The sequence below is a fragment of the Cryptotermes secundus genome, unplaced genomic scaffold (assembly GCF_002891405.2).
Source record: "Cryptotermes secundus unplaced genomic scaffold, Csec_1.0 scaffold369, whole genome shotgun sequence".
Taxonomy (NCBI): Eukaryota; Metazoa; Arthropoda; class Insecta; order Blattodea; family Kalotermitidae; genus Cryptotermes; species Cryptotermes secundus.
The window spans coordinates 1,224,676-1,238,902 of record NW_019725844.1 but is presented as its reverse complement, the minus strand read 5'-3'; the positions used below and the strand labels follow the sequence as shown (position 1 = coordinate 1,238,902).

The 14,227-nt window shown below is 40.2% G+C and overlaps 1 protein-coding gene across 1 annotated transcript in view; it reads left to right on the top strand.

The window, feature by feature from the left end:
- The first annotated feature begins 4,664 nt into the window (after positions 1 to 4,664).
- The window catches only part of LOC111863693 (torso-like protein), a 125,900-nt gene continuing 116,337 nt past the window's right edge, over positions 4,665 to 14,227 (top strand). The window contains exon 1 of the mRNA XM_033751160.1: positions 4,665 to 4,727. Within this exon, the coding sequence (XP_033607051.1) occupies positions 4,680 to 4,727 (48 nt within the window). The 5' untranslated portion in view covers positions 4,665 to 4,679. The remainder of the gene's footprint in view (positions 4,728 to 14,227) is intronic.

Below are 14,227 nucleotides of genomic sequence, written 5' to 3'. Positions count from 1 at the left end.
CACTCTCAGGGATGCTGACATTTTTTCAGTGCCCCTTTCATCATCACTCTGAAGCCAAAACAGAATCATCAGATACATAATCATTTATATTTCTTTAAGTGTTCTGTTTTCTTGGATTTAACGCCATGTAGTTCGCTGAAAGCCAGTGTTTTGGAGGAACATTTCACTTCCACCTTTAGGACTGAAGATTAAGCCAAGCAAGAAACCAGTATGTAGCAGACAATACAGAAGATAGAAGTCTTCATAATTACCACTGCGAGAACCTCTTGTTTGTACATTCCTTTCCGTTCTCCCACAATATTTTTGGGGTTCATGCTCAGATGTAAAATATGTCTGCTCTGTTCTCCACATCAATATGTACATATGCATGGATTCAGTAGCTTCTCTATATTTTACAACAAAATACAAATTTATTACAATATTAAAATTTAAAAGTAAATAATCACCAGTGTTATCAAATAAAAAAATGTAATAACATAATATAGTTATAAAATTGGCATAACCTAAAATGAAGAATATATGTGTTATAGTTCAGTCTTACCTGGAGGTAACAATTTTCTGTTTGGAGTCCAGTGTGTCTCCCATTGGATCATGCAGCACATCAAGTATGCAGGTCACATGGCAGCCACCCTGTTCTTGAACTAAAGCGACATTCTGAATTCACATTTTGGCAAATCAGTTGTCTCTATTTGTACCAGAAACAGAGTGTGCTAGTAAAAAATATCTTCATAGCTAAATCCAAATTATACGGTGCAATATATGCACACAGTATTCCTAGACCAGATGTAGTACTCAATAAAGAAGGTAAAGGCAAGTAAGAAATTTAAATAACAGGTAGCAGTAATCTAGCTATGTAGCTGGAGAAATAATAGCAACAATAGATGGCCACTACTAGGGAATGACTTGATAAACATGTTCCTGCAGCAGTCGATATGCATACAAGATTGAATGCTGTTTGCACTGGTCATGCTAAAGAGTTATAAGAAAGACAGTTGGGGTAGCCAGATTAGTTCTGTGCAGGAGTCTATGAAGAAAAGAGTTCAGTTGGAAGGGAACCACCATTCAGAGAGGACTTGAGCATGGAAGCAGAGGAATAGCCATTGTTGGAGCCATTACCAGGCAACTAACAGTGAAGACACTGAAGGCTGGAAAAGACTAAGCATGTGCTGTAGTGATTTGTAAAGTGTGGAAATCAGCAGTGGCGCAATAATTATGTGTAGTCATAGGTTATGTCTTAAAGTGGTAATCCAATCCAGACCCTGTCAACAGTCAGTCAGACGCATGGCAATACCGACAGTTTTGTGCTAGTATATAAAATGTTTTGTATGTATATTTTTATTTTGTTGTATTTTAGCGTCCTTTTGCACTGATCTTCGTCCATGATATGTAAGCAGTGTCTGTCTTTTAGTGCACTCAATTTCACTTGTTACTTCACAACATGTTTCGGCACTACAGTGCCATCATCAGGTGCCCTATTTACGTCAATCTATTTCATTGCTTGCCTTTATGTCATTGTAAAATTTAAAAAGTATTTAAAAGTACTCGTCAGTTATAATAAATATATATATACTAAAAACTTGTTAAGATTATTTATCTTATCTGTCCCAATTCTAACACCATGCATAGTTTCACCACTATGGGAGTCGTTCCTCTTATTCTCAGGGTATATCGTGTCTCGTGTTGCGTGTTCCCTGTTTGGTTGCGGGTGTTTTTATTTATTCTGATGGTCAATAGAAGAAATTACTGCAGCTGTGCATGTTGTTTGTCTTCATTTTCTCGCTCATTTCATATATTTTCTTTACTTGCAATACTGTAAGGTACTAAGGTAGTTCATTGTGATCGTGATTGTTCTTGGGTTACTTACCTTTCACACGCAATTCCAGGGCATTCTACATATTCTGTTACCGACTATTTGGGAAGTGCTTGTCCAGGACATTGGCTGTCCTGAGTTTTTTTGCTGTGGATTTCCTTAGTCGCTCCAGAGAAATGCCAGGCTAGTACCTCTGTTAGGCCACAACCACTTCCTTCCAGATCATCCCTTTGATGGTACATAGTCTAGATACTGAAATCATCAGTAAATAGCCCACTAATAAGTAAATAGAATACGTACTCCATTTGTATGCAGTGTTTTGACATGCATAGATCATTGTAATTTTTTAATTTATAATCCCATGAAGTATTTGTATTATGTATGTGTTTAAGTTCTTATGTGTTCATGTTTTAGTTAACATCTCTGCCATGCTGAATTATGTTCTCAGGGCAGTGGCTATGTAGGATGCAGTCTTCTGGGTTGTAACACCACGTAGTTTGGAGAGAATCCAACGTTTTAGAGTAATATATCGCCTCCATCTTTGTGTAAAATTTTCTTGCCAAATAAGAAACCAACACAAGAATGTGGCAAGCTAAACTTGCTATGTTACATTTCAGCTGAGAAGACTCCAGTCTTCATTGCTCTGCTTGTTTCTAAATACACATATGGAGCCAGCTGTTACAGGAAATATTTCCACTTTTTTCTGTTTAAATCAGTTTAAGCTGTCAACTTTAGCTGATAGAGGGTGTTGCTTGGTCAGCGCAATGAATCCCCACAACTGTTAATTTCTGTTTTCTAGACCGGAGCCACTATTTCTTTGAATAGCTCCTCAAAGTTGGCACCAGCTTCGCCAACAAGCGGCGGTTGCTTGGTCGGTATAGTTTGCTTACAGACTCAAGCTGCAGAGTTTGAGTTTGTTTGAAATCAGTTTAAGCTGAAGGCATGGTAAAAGTAAAGTAGTCTGCAGAATTTGAAATCTTAGGAAATTTTTCAGAGCAGAGCATAGTATAAGTGTCATTGCAACTCTTGGCCGGTGATGTGCTAGAAATTTAATGCTGAGGCATCCTTCAGGATTGGTTTGATGGTGATTCTTGATGATCCAGCCTGGTATGAGTTGTGTATCTCAGGGTTTGGTGGCTGCATTTATGTAGGAAGCGAGGTGACACTAGTTCACTTTCACTTTAGTTTATGTAAATAAAACAACAGTAGGTACTGTTTGGCATTAATGCAGTTGAAAAGCTATGTTAAATAAACCAAGAATCATGTATACTGTTAGTTTCATTATGATTTTATATATTTCTTGACCACAGAACAAAAAACACCCTAGTGGATGTAGTACTTAGTGAAATGTCAGTCTTTGAGTTTCGGAGTAATTGTATATTGGTATCGTGGTCAGCAAGAGTAGAACTGGCCAACAAGTTTTTGATTTGTTTCATTCTGGTCCATCACACTAACAATATCATGAGAAGTTAAACAGTTCCGTCTAGTGTGACTGGTGAAGATTTTTCTTATTTCAATTATTCATGCCCTTACATGTTTTGGTCTTCAGAGACTGTCATCCGAGGGACCACCTTTACATCAATACATTTGGAAGCTACTATAACAAAATATGTTCTGAAAGTTAAAATGTATACATATAATATTAATAATATATAATTTGGTGTAAAATCTAAAGTCTTTGCAACTACAGCGGCTGTTCCAATACATTAAAATATTTATAATTGGTTTGTTAAAACTGTATTGGAATTCGTAAACCAAGCAGGTTCGTGTTGTCCCTCTTATTTATTCTCTTGACCGGGGCCGAACACACGCCCAGCAAAATCAAAGAACCCTCTTCTTGAGAATGACAAGGAGGCACAAAACCTAGATCCAGATGAAAACTGATTGTTCGTTCAAGTTCCCGAAGGCTCATATTTGGTCTCTGTTGCAAACAAATATTTACACCCTGTTCCCCTCCTTAACTGCATTAGCCTATGGGCTGATTTTCTCAAAGGTATGAATACTACTTCATGCACTCTTCCAGGAATCTTTTCTCTTTTGGAGTGTTCCCTTTTGCTATTCATGCACACTGATCAGGTGTCATTTGTGACACATAACCCTTCTATTTTTTTCTTCTGTCTATTTACCCATTCTCCAAGTTTTTTTTGGATACTGCAGTAATGCCTGATGCCTCAGTTCACAGGTGGTCCCTTTCTCTTTTTGCTCTTATCTTTCTTAACCTTAGGTTGAGCTGGCTGGAGTTTATTTACTGCTGGTGAGCGTTTAAAAGTGCTGCGTTCCTGTTAGGACACTTTAGTTGTATTTGAAAATGCTGTATCTAGTACATTTTTATGATAAATAAATGGAATTAACTTTGTTTTTATCAACAAAGAACATAGTGTCATTTATTATAACGGCAGATTTGAAGATATTTAGACAAAAAGTTATATTCTAGCCCTATTTTTTTCTTGTAATTTTGATGCACACGGTAAAAATTGTTTCCCGCCTTTTCACAGAGCAGTTCTGCATTATAAAATTATTCCTGCTTGAAACACTCGAAATATTTTCGCATTCTCTGGTGCCATAAAACAGTTGGCAGCAATAAAATCATATTGTTCTCTGATGGCAAAATACACATCTTTGTTACACACTTCAGATATTAGTCTTTTGACTAAAGGATAGAAAAGTGAAAGCATAGCAGTTCAAAGGTTACAGGAAAAATGCATTGTTCCCTGCTTTAGTGCCAAGCTATTCCATTGCGTCTGCAGGAGAAGATTGACCTTTCTAAAGTCTCAAACAAAAACTTGCATCGTAGCAGAGATACAGGGTGCATTCGGTTTTTTGTGAGTTTATGGTGAATTCGAAAATAGTAGTTTCGTCGTAAACGAGGATGAAACGTTTGGAAGATTTTGAAATCGAGAGGCAGCCGAAGTTCGAGGTATGTTACGTGAGACTGTGCATTTTGGGGTGTTTCAAGAAGTACCATACAAAGGCGAGATTCAGTTGCATGACGCGGTCGATGAAGCCTGTTATGTACATCAAGCAGATAATTACAAAAACAAAAGGTATGTACATTGAATTATTATCTGTTCAGAAATAGCGGCGTTTAAATGAATGCATGAATCGGGGTACTTTGGCCACGACGACCACGACGATCATACTCAAAGTACCGATCAGTGCGCTTCGGACGTCAAAGGTTAATACACTAATCTCGGTTGCTGTTAACCACTAACTGCCTTATTAGACAATGTTTCCCAGTAAGTGGACCGCCTCTGTGGTCTACTGGTCAGAATTCCTAGCTACGGATCCCGAGGTCCCGGGTTCGATTCCAGGCGCTACCACATTTTCTGTGAAGTACTGGGCCTGGAACGGGGTCCACTCGGCCAAGTGAGGATAATTGAAGAGCTACTTGAATGGGAAAGTAGCTGCTTCGGTCTAGAAAACCGATATTAACGACCCTGGGAATCCGTTGCACTGACCACGTGACACTCTCTATCCACCGAAGTTGCCACTAACTTCGCCGATAAGCGGATGTCACTCGGGAGTTCCCAGTAAGTAGAAAATAATTGCCATTCTTTACAGGATGGAGGCGTAATGTCGAGTGGATATATAGATCCACATTTTCTTGACCTCTGCACTAGTTGGAGGTGAGTGGTCAGCTTCACGCCCCGGGCGCTTTACCCCCTTGGAAAGAGCCCCCGGTATCCATTGGATAGGAGGTTGGGTGGACCCCAGAGCCGGTGTGGACGACATAGAGAAGTGAAAATTCATGACCCCACCGGGACTCAAACTCCAACCCCTCGGTCATCCAGCCAGTCGCTATACCGACTGCGCTGTCCCAGCTACCATTCTTTACAGGTGTTTTTTATTGCTAGTGGGGTGGGACTAAGTCCCTTGTACTGTGGCCACTTCTGGCCTATTGTACCAGCCCCAGATGATAGGTGAGGGTGACAGTGGAGCAATTGGTGGAATGAAGATTGGCAGGGGAAACCGAAGTACTCGGAAAAAACCTGCCCCAGCGCCACTTTGTCCACCACAAATCCCACTTGACCGACTAACCGCTTGAGCTATGGCGCGGCCCTATCCTTTAAGGTTACATTGAAATAAATATTAAGGCTGCAAATGCTTGGATTTAAATATGAAAATGGCAAACAATATTTGAACTGAAATAGCATGTACATATCAAACAAATTATAAGCAATTATATTAGGAGTCGAAGGTTGTGAAGGTGTTTATTGTGTTAAGGGTAGGGTGGGGAGGGGGGTTGTGATGCAAGACCTTTGGCTTCATATTAATTCTAAATCTGGTGGTACATGCATCAGGAGCTAATGTAACATGGTAAAGCCATCCAAATTTCCAATGTTCCCTGTCTATTATTTTGAATAATTACACATACTAACACTGAGGTCTTGTTTGCAAAATCTGATGTTTGGTTTCTTGGTCTTCCATAAAAACACCAAATTGTCCCTAAAAGAAAACAACATGCCAAAAAGCTTTATTTTGACATAAAAATTGTATTAAGTTGTGAAAGCTTTGTGAGAAGGTAGATGACTGGTTTAACTCCTGCTATGCAGCAGTCCTTGCTGGTGTACAGTGCAACTTATGGCCACATACTATCTTGTTTGGATCCTATATTACTAGTAATACAAAGATTCCATTTTTTCTGCGTGTCACTTTCTTTTGTCAGGTCTAGAAAATCTAAATTAACGGTCATGGGGATTCATAGCTCTGACAACGCAACACCCTCTATCCGCTAAAGTTAGCACTAACTGTGCCAACAAGCGGCGGTCGCTTGGTCGGTATAGTTTGCTTGCAGACTTGTATCACGGAGTCACTTTCTTTTGATATTACACCAAAATAGTGACACATTAAGTATCAGGTATCAGTATACAATGAAACCATTCAGGATGAAATGCCACAGGACTAATGAATTTTTCTGTTTTAAACAGGTGTCGGTTTCATAATGATTGTTATAAAACTACAAAGAAATGAATACATGTTATTATTCATAGCATGTAACAATATTTATTGCAGAATTCATAAGATGTTACTCAAGGTGTTTCAGCATAAATTTTGGACTGTTATTAGGAAGTACCAAATGTTTATGTTTTTCTGATATTTTTTCCATTTGTTCTTACTTCATCATGAGTAGATTTTTTGTCCTTAAAACAAATTTTTACTGGAAAATGGACATAAAAATAAGATATTTTTTCATATTAGCAGTGCCATTGTGTTCATATTGTTACTTCATGCATATCTCTTGTCTATTCACGTCAAATAATTTTGCTTTCTCTGTTTCTGCAACTATGCAACTGTGGTTTAAAAATCAGTTTCACCTAACTTTCTGCAACTTGTAAGCACAAGATAGGTTGACACGTTTACCTTACAGTTCATGTTGGTCACAATACAAATATCAAGATAGAAATCGCAAAGCTCAGAACAGCTGTACGCAAAAAAAGGTGCCATAACAACAAAAGTACATTACTTAGGTAGAATGGGAAAACCTTTTGCTACTTCTTTGTCCTGTAGGCCGCATTGGAGTAAATTATAAAATATACCTCCTTCAAGATAGAAAATATAAAGATAAACATTCATTAGTAGTGAAATCGTCAGCATTAGGAAAAATGCATGCACTATCTTGAATGAATTTGGCTTCACATTTATACAGATTCACAGGCAATGAAAACGTTGGAGCAGGAATTTACTGCAAATTAGTTTTTATTTTTCTGTTACACAACATGCCAATTACTTTTATGGTGAGACAGAGTCTGAGCTTAGCATTAATGCAGTTCAGGAAGAGCTGGGCCCTTTGAAAAGCTTGTTATATTCAATGATTCAGTTTCAGCAATACAGTCAATAGCGGAATTTGATGCACTTCCAGGTAAGAGGGTACCAGGGATCCATTTGTCCATTAAATAATTTAAAGGCCTTCAAATGGATGTAGAATTCCAATGGATACTGTCCATTGTGATGTGGGTACTATCATTAGTTAGCAAAGAAGGGAAAAATTTTCAATCAAACTTCTGCATAAAAACTAACATTTTATTCTACTTAAGTAAGATTAAAAAGAAGCATTCAAGTTGACTTATTGGAGTATTATGCAACTCAAAGACAGAATAGTCAGGGAAAGGTATATAATTTCTGATTTTCCAAGAGGAGGTGCAATGGTGATTTTGCTTAAACACTGGCTATGACTAATAAGTAGATCATTTACATACATCATCAACTTACCTATCCCCATTGTATATTCGATTCAGTGAGGAAAACTCCATAATGAATAAAGAGCTATCTTAAACAATGCACTGTTGTAAATACAGTACAAATACACTTATGCACATTCACTTCTTTCTTAAATGCAACTTTATTTAAACTTATTCCTTTACATAAAATTAAAAATTAAACATTAGAAATTGCTACATGTTTTGGCTGTACTCGACCATTTTCAGGCAACTGTCCAACTTTTCATATTATGTGCTGCTTTTGCTGTCATCACTTTCAGTATCTTGCTTCTCTCAGCCTAATCAGCCCTTAACTCTGGTTATTTGATTACTGATATTCCTCTGCACACTGCATTCTCATGCCTAATACCTTGTAGCTTTTTTATGTCTACATAAAGGACACTTTCAACTAATTCTGCAGCGTGTTTTCCTTGTCGCTGCTTTTTCTTGGAAGTGTTCTTCCAGTGCAGTGTTTATCCACACATTGTTACTGTCTGCTGTTTTCTGCAGTTGCGGTAGCATTAGTTTAACATTTGATGCTGCAGTCAATTGTCCTAGGGGAATAGTGTGGAATAGCTCTTGATCCCATTGTGGATTAGGAACAGATCTTGAGGCAATATTTGCTGGACATGGCACTGCCCCTGGGGGTGGATCATCCCTCCTGCACCTCACAGTGCGTACAGCACTCTTCTCCAACTGTAAATGGTTCATAGTGGCAGGAGTAGGAACTATTGGTCCTAATGTTTGCCGGGCACAAGCTACAGTGAGAATATCATATTGGCTTTGTCGCCCTCGTAGCTTGGCATATTGCTGCTTCAGTGCTGATATATCCAGTGCTGGGCTGCCCGTATCAGGTGCAGTAGAGTTGCAGTTTTTAGCTGATGAGGTACGAGATGGTGATTCGGCTCGAACCAAGGAATATCCTCTTCGTGTCGACCTGAAGGGTGCAGTTATATTATAGGTTATAGAAGCACCTACTTTTTCATCATCTTTGTCTGTACTTTCATCATCATCATCATCATCATCATCATCAACGTCGTCGTCGTCGTCGTCTGAGTAGGTCGTAGTAAGTGTGGACAAAGTGCGTGCCAAGGGCTTGATGTTGTACAGATATTTTTCCCTATGTTCTAGTAACTCAGAAAATGGAAATGGTGCAATATTTAGAACTGTCTTGATTAAATTATCCGTATCCATGAGATCCAACTCCATCTCTCGAGTCAGAACATCCATTATGCTGTAAAATTGATCAGCCCTCTCTGCAGCCATGATGTAATCTGCCAGCCGATCCAAAATTGCCAACGCTGTCCTCAACAGCACCACGTCGCCCTCAAGGAGAATGAGGTCCCATATACGGATCACTGTTGAATGTGGCAGACAGGTGGAGAACAGTGTGAGGAACCACTTCATTGTTAGCACATTGATCAGAGGTGGTTCATAAACTGTCAACGTTGCACTGTGTCTGCCACCGTTCTGCAGCTGGTCCAGATGTTGCGAGAGTATCGGCAGTTTTAGCCTCAGAAGGTCCCTGAATACAGCCATGTCTACAGACAATCCACGTAACTTGTTTGAAAAGTAGTCTTCCGGCAGAACTCCCTCAATCAGGTAGATCATTACCTTGAGAGAATCATTCTCGGAGTAATCCATTACTTGCAGTATGACAGCTGCCAGAATGTTGAAACCTTGGCAGTAGCCAACTGCCTTATTCCAGCGAGCGTAAGCCAGGAGCACTCGCTTGAGTTGCTTCTGGTTCTCTTCAGTGACCGCACCGCAAAACAAAGAACAGCCTGCCCGACGCAAGTCCTTGATATTTCGCACCCCCAGCTCATCGTCATCTGGGTTGCTGCATCTGTTGAAGCAGAACTTCTCCGCGTGACTCCAATCTACACCCCGCGACCTCAGATGCTTCTCGGACACAGCTAACCACAACCTTCTCCTGAACTCCGAAGGGATACCACCTGGTAGCGCTGCAACTATCTGCATAGTGACCTGCCATTGTGTGAACGCTTTGTCCCCCGGATAGGGCATTGAACTGAAACGAATTCGTGTGTCGTGAGTCCTCTTTCCAGATAAAGCCTGTAGAATCGCCGTGATCATGTCATTCTGTTCATCACGGCATGAAATGAGGGCTTCACGACACTTTAATTGTCGTTCTAAAAACGACCCAGCGTACTGGATGCCAGAACGTAGACTATCTAATAACTCTTCAAGTTCCGAAAGCGTTTTACTCTCCAGAGTCGATTGTTGCAGTGGATTATTTATGTACATGGCCGGATGGCGAGCTTGTCTTTCCCATGGTGTTGAAGCTCCAGATATGCTATAATAATCTAACTCAGGATCGCTTCCATCCTCGGAATGACGGGATCGGTTGAAGGACAATCCGAATCCGTAACCATAGCGCTTTCCATTAATGTCTGACAGAAGTTCGCCCAGAAACTGAGACACAAGGAACCGACTTGCAGTTCTTGATGTTACGCAGGCTTTGTTTCTTGAAGTGCCATTATCAACTTCATTTTCTTCTTCAGTGGAGGATTCACGGAAATACGTTGAACTATCATTATCAACTTCATTTTCTTCTTCAGTGAAGGATTCATGGAAGTTCGTTGAACTGCTATAATCAGCTTCATATGGATTGCTGCTGGGCAACTCTGTAATTGAAGCAGATATGCTAACAGAAGAACTTCGTGACAGATAACAATGAAAATTGTCACCTCCATTTGTAAACGGCGGTAATGTAAGTAGTTTTGGTTTACTATCTAAATAATAACTAGACACGTTTCGCTGTCTTTCCATGTTAGGCAATTCAGTCGAATTCCAGTTTCTGAATAAAGTATCTTTTTTCCATTGTTCATCTTTCAATTCAAATCCACATTTATAATTAAAATCACTTTTGATTCTGTTTTCATCTTCCTCTGTCTCCGTCATTGAAGATTCGGATCTTTGGTAAACAGTTTGTCCTAGCAGAATCGTTGCGTTGTCGGGTTTTGCTTTCTCATTCTTTCTGTGCTCACGTGCGGGGTTTTCGATGAACGTGGAAGCTTCTTTGATATTTGAAGATTGTCTAACTATTATCGCTTTTCCAAATACTGTATTATCTGAATGTTTTATTTTTTTTAACTGAATAGCTGCCATATCTTCTTCAAACCCAGTTTTGAACTCTTTGTAACCAGGCACGGAGTTAGATTAGTTATTGCATTTATTGGATGCTTATGGCTCCTAACTACAAATAATTACAGCACTTTCTCTGTTCTGCACACTCTGCAAGTAACTACACCACTCACTAACCCTTCTGAGTCTGCTGAGTTTTCACTAGTCGTTGCTTAGTAGCGACTTATAACAATGGTTTTTTTTGTTTGTGTGCTGGTAGCTAGCCACCAACTGCGAGTGTTTGTACTGTTGCGTATGTATCTATTGCCGTTGCCTAGCAATGGCTGCCTCTACCGCTCCACTGTTTTGACTTCCAGGTGACATGTCACAATATGGATCAGTATGGTTGAAAATAAAATAATATTCTGGTATATTTTGTTGGAAGTGTATTATATTAGATTTCAACATCTCTAAAAGCTTTTATGAGGTCATGGAACGGATAATTGTTGTCTACATGCAAACTGGGGTTTATTGTGGATCATTGTGACTGAAACTAGAAATGATCAACAACTTTTGATGAAAGTATATCATATTGAGTTTCAACAGAGTATTTGAAATTGATTTAGGTATACAGAGAAAAGTCAATTTATTATGGTCTTCTGTAAAGTAGGATGTCTTTATGGATCAGTATAGATGAAAGTCTCAGTTACCTGGCACATTTCGATGAAGTCTTTTCTGATACATTCCAATAATATCTGGAAGGGTTTAAGGGATATGTAAAACAAATACATCATAATATTGTAACGTGGATGGACACAGCGTTGCTAGGTAACCAACTGCAAAACACCTCGCGACCGAATACACGCAAGGTAACAATGGGAGTGCGGCGTTTTCTATGGAGTCCGTGCCGTGGCCGTTGCTATACAATCGGTCGGTAAACATGTTCCAACAAAATAGGCTGTTTTCTTTATGGTCCGCAAGAGGCCTATGTAAGGGGGTTCAATGCACCTCTACCTCCACCGTGACCCTGCGAGTCGTAGGAGGCGACGAAAAGGAAAGTCTCAAATCTGAGACAGTAACATATGGTCGCGAGTCCCAAGGACTCGGATCCGAGAAGGAATGCGCTGGCGACCACCAGAAGCATATACAAAAGACAGATCCGTCCTCTCGTCAGAGAGGGCCACCACAAAAATGAGACCGTAACTGTCAGACGGTAATAATTAATATCTGGTCATGAGCCCCAGATGGGGCTCGACACCAAGACTTGCTGACTGACTGGACGTCACTCGCAATGTGACTTTGACTCTGACAGATGGGGTTTACCCGTGTGGAGGCGGGGTCGAATACCTCCACTGTGACCCTGCGATTCGTAGGAGGCGACGAAAAGGGAAGTCACAAATCTGAGATACGTAGTAAAATATGGTCGCATGTCCATAGGGACTCTGACGCGAGAAAGACTGCGCTGACAAGGACCAGCACCATATACAAAAGACAGACCCGTCCTCTCGTCAGAGAGGTCGCCCCACAAAAACAAGACCGTAACTGTCAAACAGTAATAAATATCTGGCCACGAGCCCCAGGTGGGGCTCGACACCAAAACTTACTGACTGACTGACCGTCAGTCGCAATGTGACTTTGGCTCTGACAGACGAGGTTTTATTGTTAGAACATTCCAGCGCGGTCTCAGATCAATGGAGACCTGATGTGAGCGCTGGAATATTAAAATTAACGAAGATAAGATTCAGGGGTTCTACTTCTCTCGTAGTAGTCGACCGCCTGAGTCTTGTCTCACTCTAAATGGATGAAATATTCCATTTGTAAACAGTGCAAAATTTCTAGGTGTAATCTTCGATAAGAGAGTTATATGGAGATTGCACATAGAAATGATCGAAGCCAAGGCCTTCAGAACATTCATTAGAGTATATTCCCTATTCAGAAGTGAGCGATTGAGCGCTAACATTAAAATGACCCTCCACAAAGCTCTCATTAGATCCGTAATGACTTATGCTAGTCATTATGCTGGAATTCGCGGCAGACACTCATCTAGTGAAATTGCAGCGCCTGCAAAACAAGGTTCTCCGCACCATTTGCAATTTTCCAAGGCGTACACCGGTCCGCGATTTGCACATGGCATTTAAAATCCCATACGTATATGACTATATAACAAAATTATGCAGGAAACAAGCAGAAGTCATACAAAATCATGAAAATGAGAATGTTCGCAACATCGGACAAGGCGAAGCCCGACACAGAAAGTTTAAGAGGCTTAAACTTGGCGGCGATCAGGCATACGACCGTTCAAGTGATTAGACTTCCGTGGTAAGGATTACTACTAGAAATAGGGCATAATCTGCTGTACTGAGCCTGGATTGACAGAGGCCTTGTATATATTGTACATAGAAATATGAATTAAGATTAAATTTGTAAATATATGTAAATACTGACAATGGACTTACTAATACGGTCTATGACTGACAAATGACAGACCAGACCTCTCGTCAGAGAGGGCGCCACAAACGGACAGGACAGTAACTTTCATATAATGAAACAAACGAAAAGAAAAAAAAATCTGATCATGAGCCCCAGCTTGGGCTCGACACCAAGAGACAGACAGACTGACTGACCGTCAGTCGCAATGTGACTTTGACTTGATTTGACAGACGAGTTACTTGAAGTCTAGCAGTCGCCGAGAACACGTGACCGAGAGCAGCGAAAGTTGTGATCGTTGTGATAGTGACGAAGAAGCGTATAGAGGATATTGTGAGTGGCAGTAATTGTGAAACTGTGAATTGTGTAAGTGTAAAAGCGAGTGCTTAATAAACATTCGCCAAATCCGAGACCTGCTTCAAGTCATTTGTCGCGTTACATAGGCGACATGCGACAATATATTCTCATTTAAAGGACCAACTGGGAGAGGGCTCGTCCGATATTGTCAAATGTCCGGTTAAATCCAAATGTTCATAAAATAGTGTCTGTATGAAACCGGAAGTCCGCTGAATAACAAGTGATATATTTGAAGCACAAGGCAATCCATATTTACGTAGAAAACGACAAATATCGCGATTACGTACGATGGGGTACCCAAAAGAAACCGAACTAATTCTTTTGTGGGCAGAGCTTTTGTAGTACCGCGTTT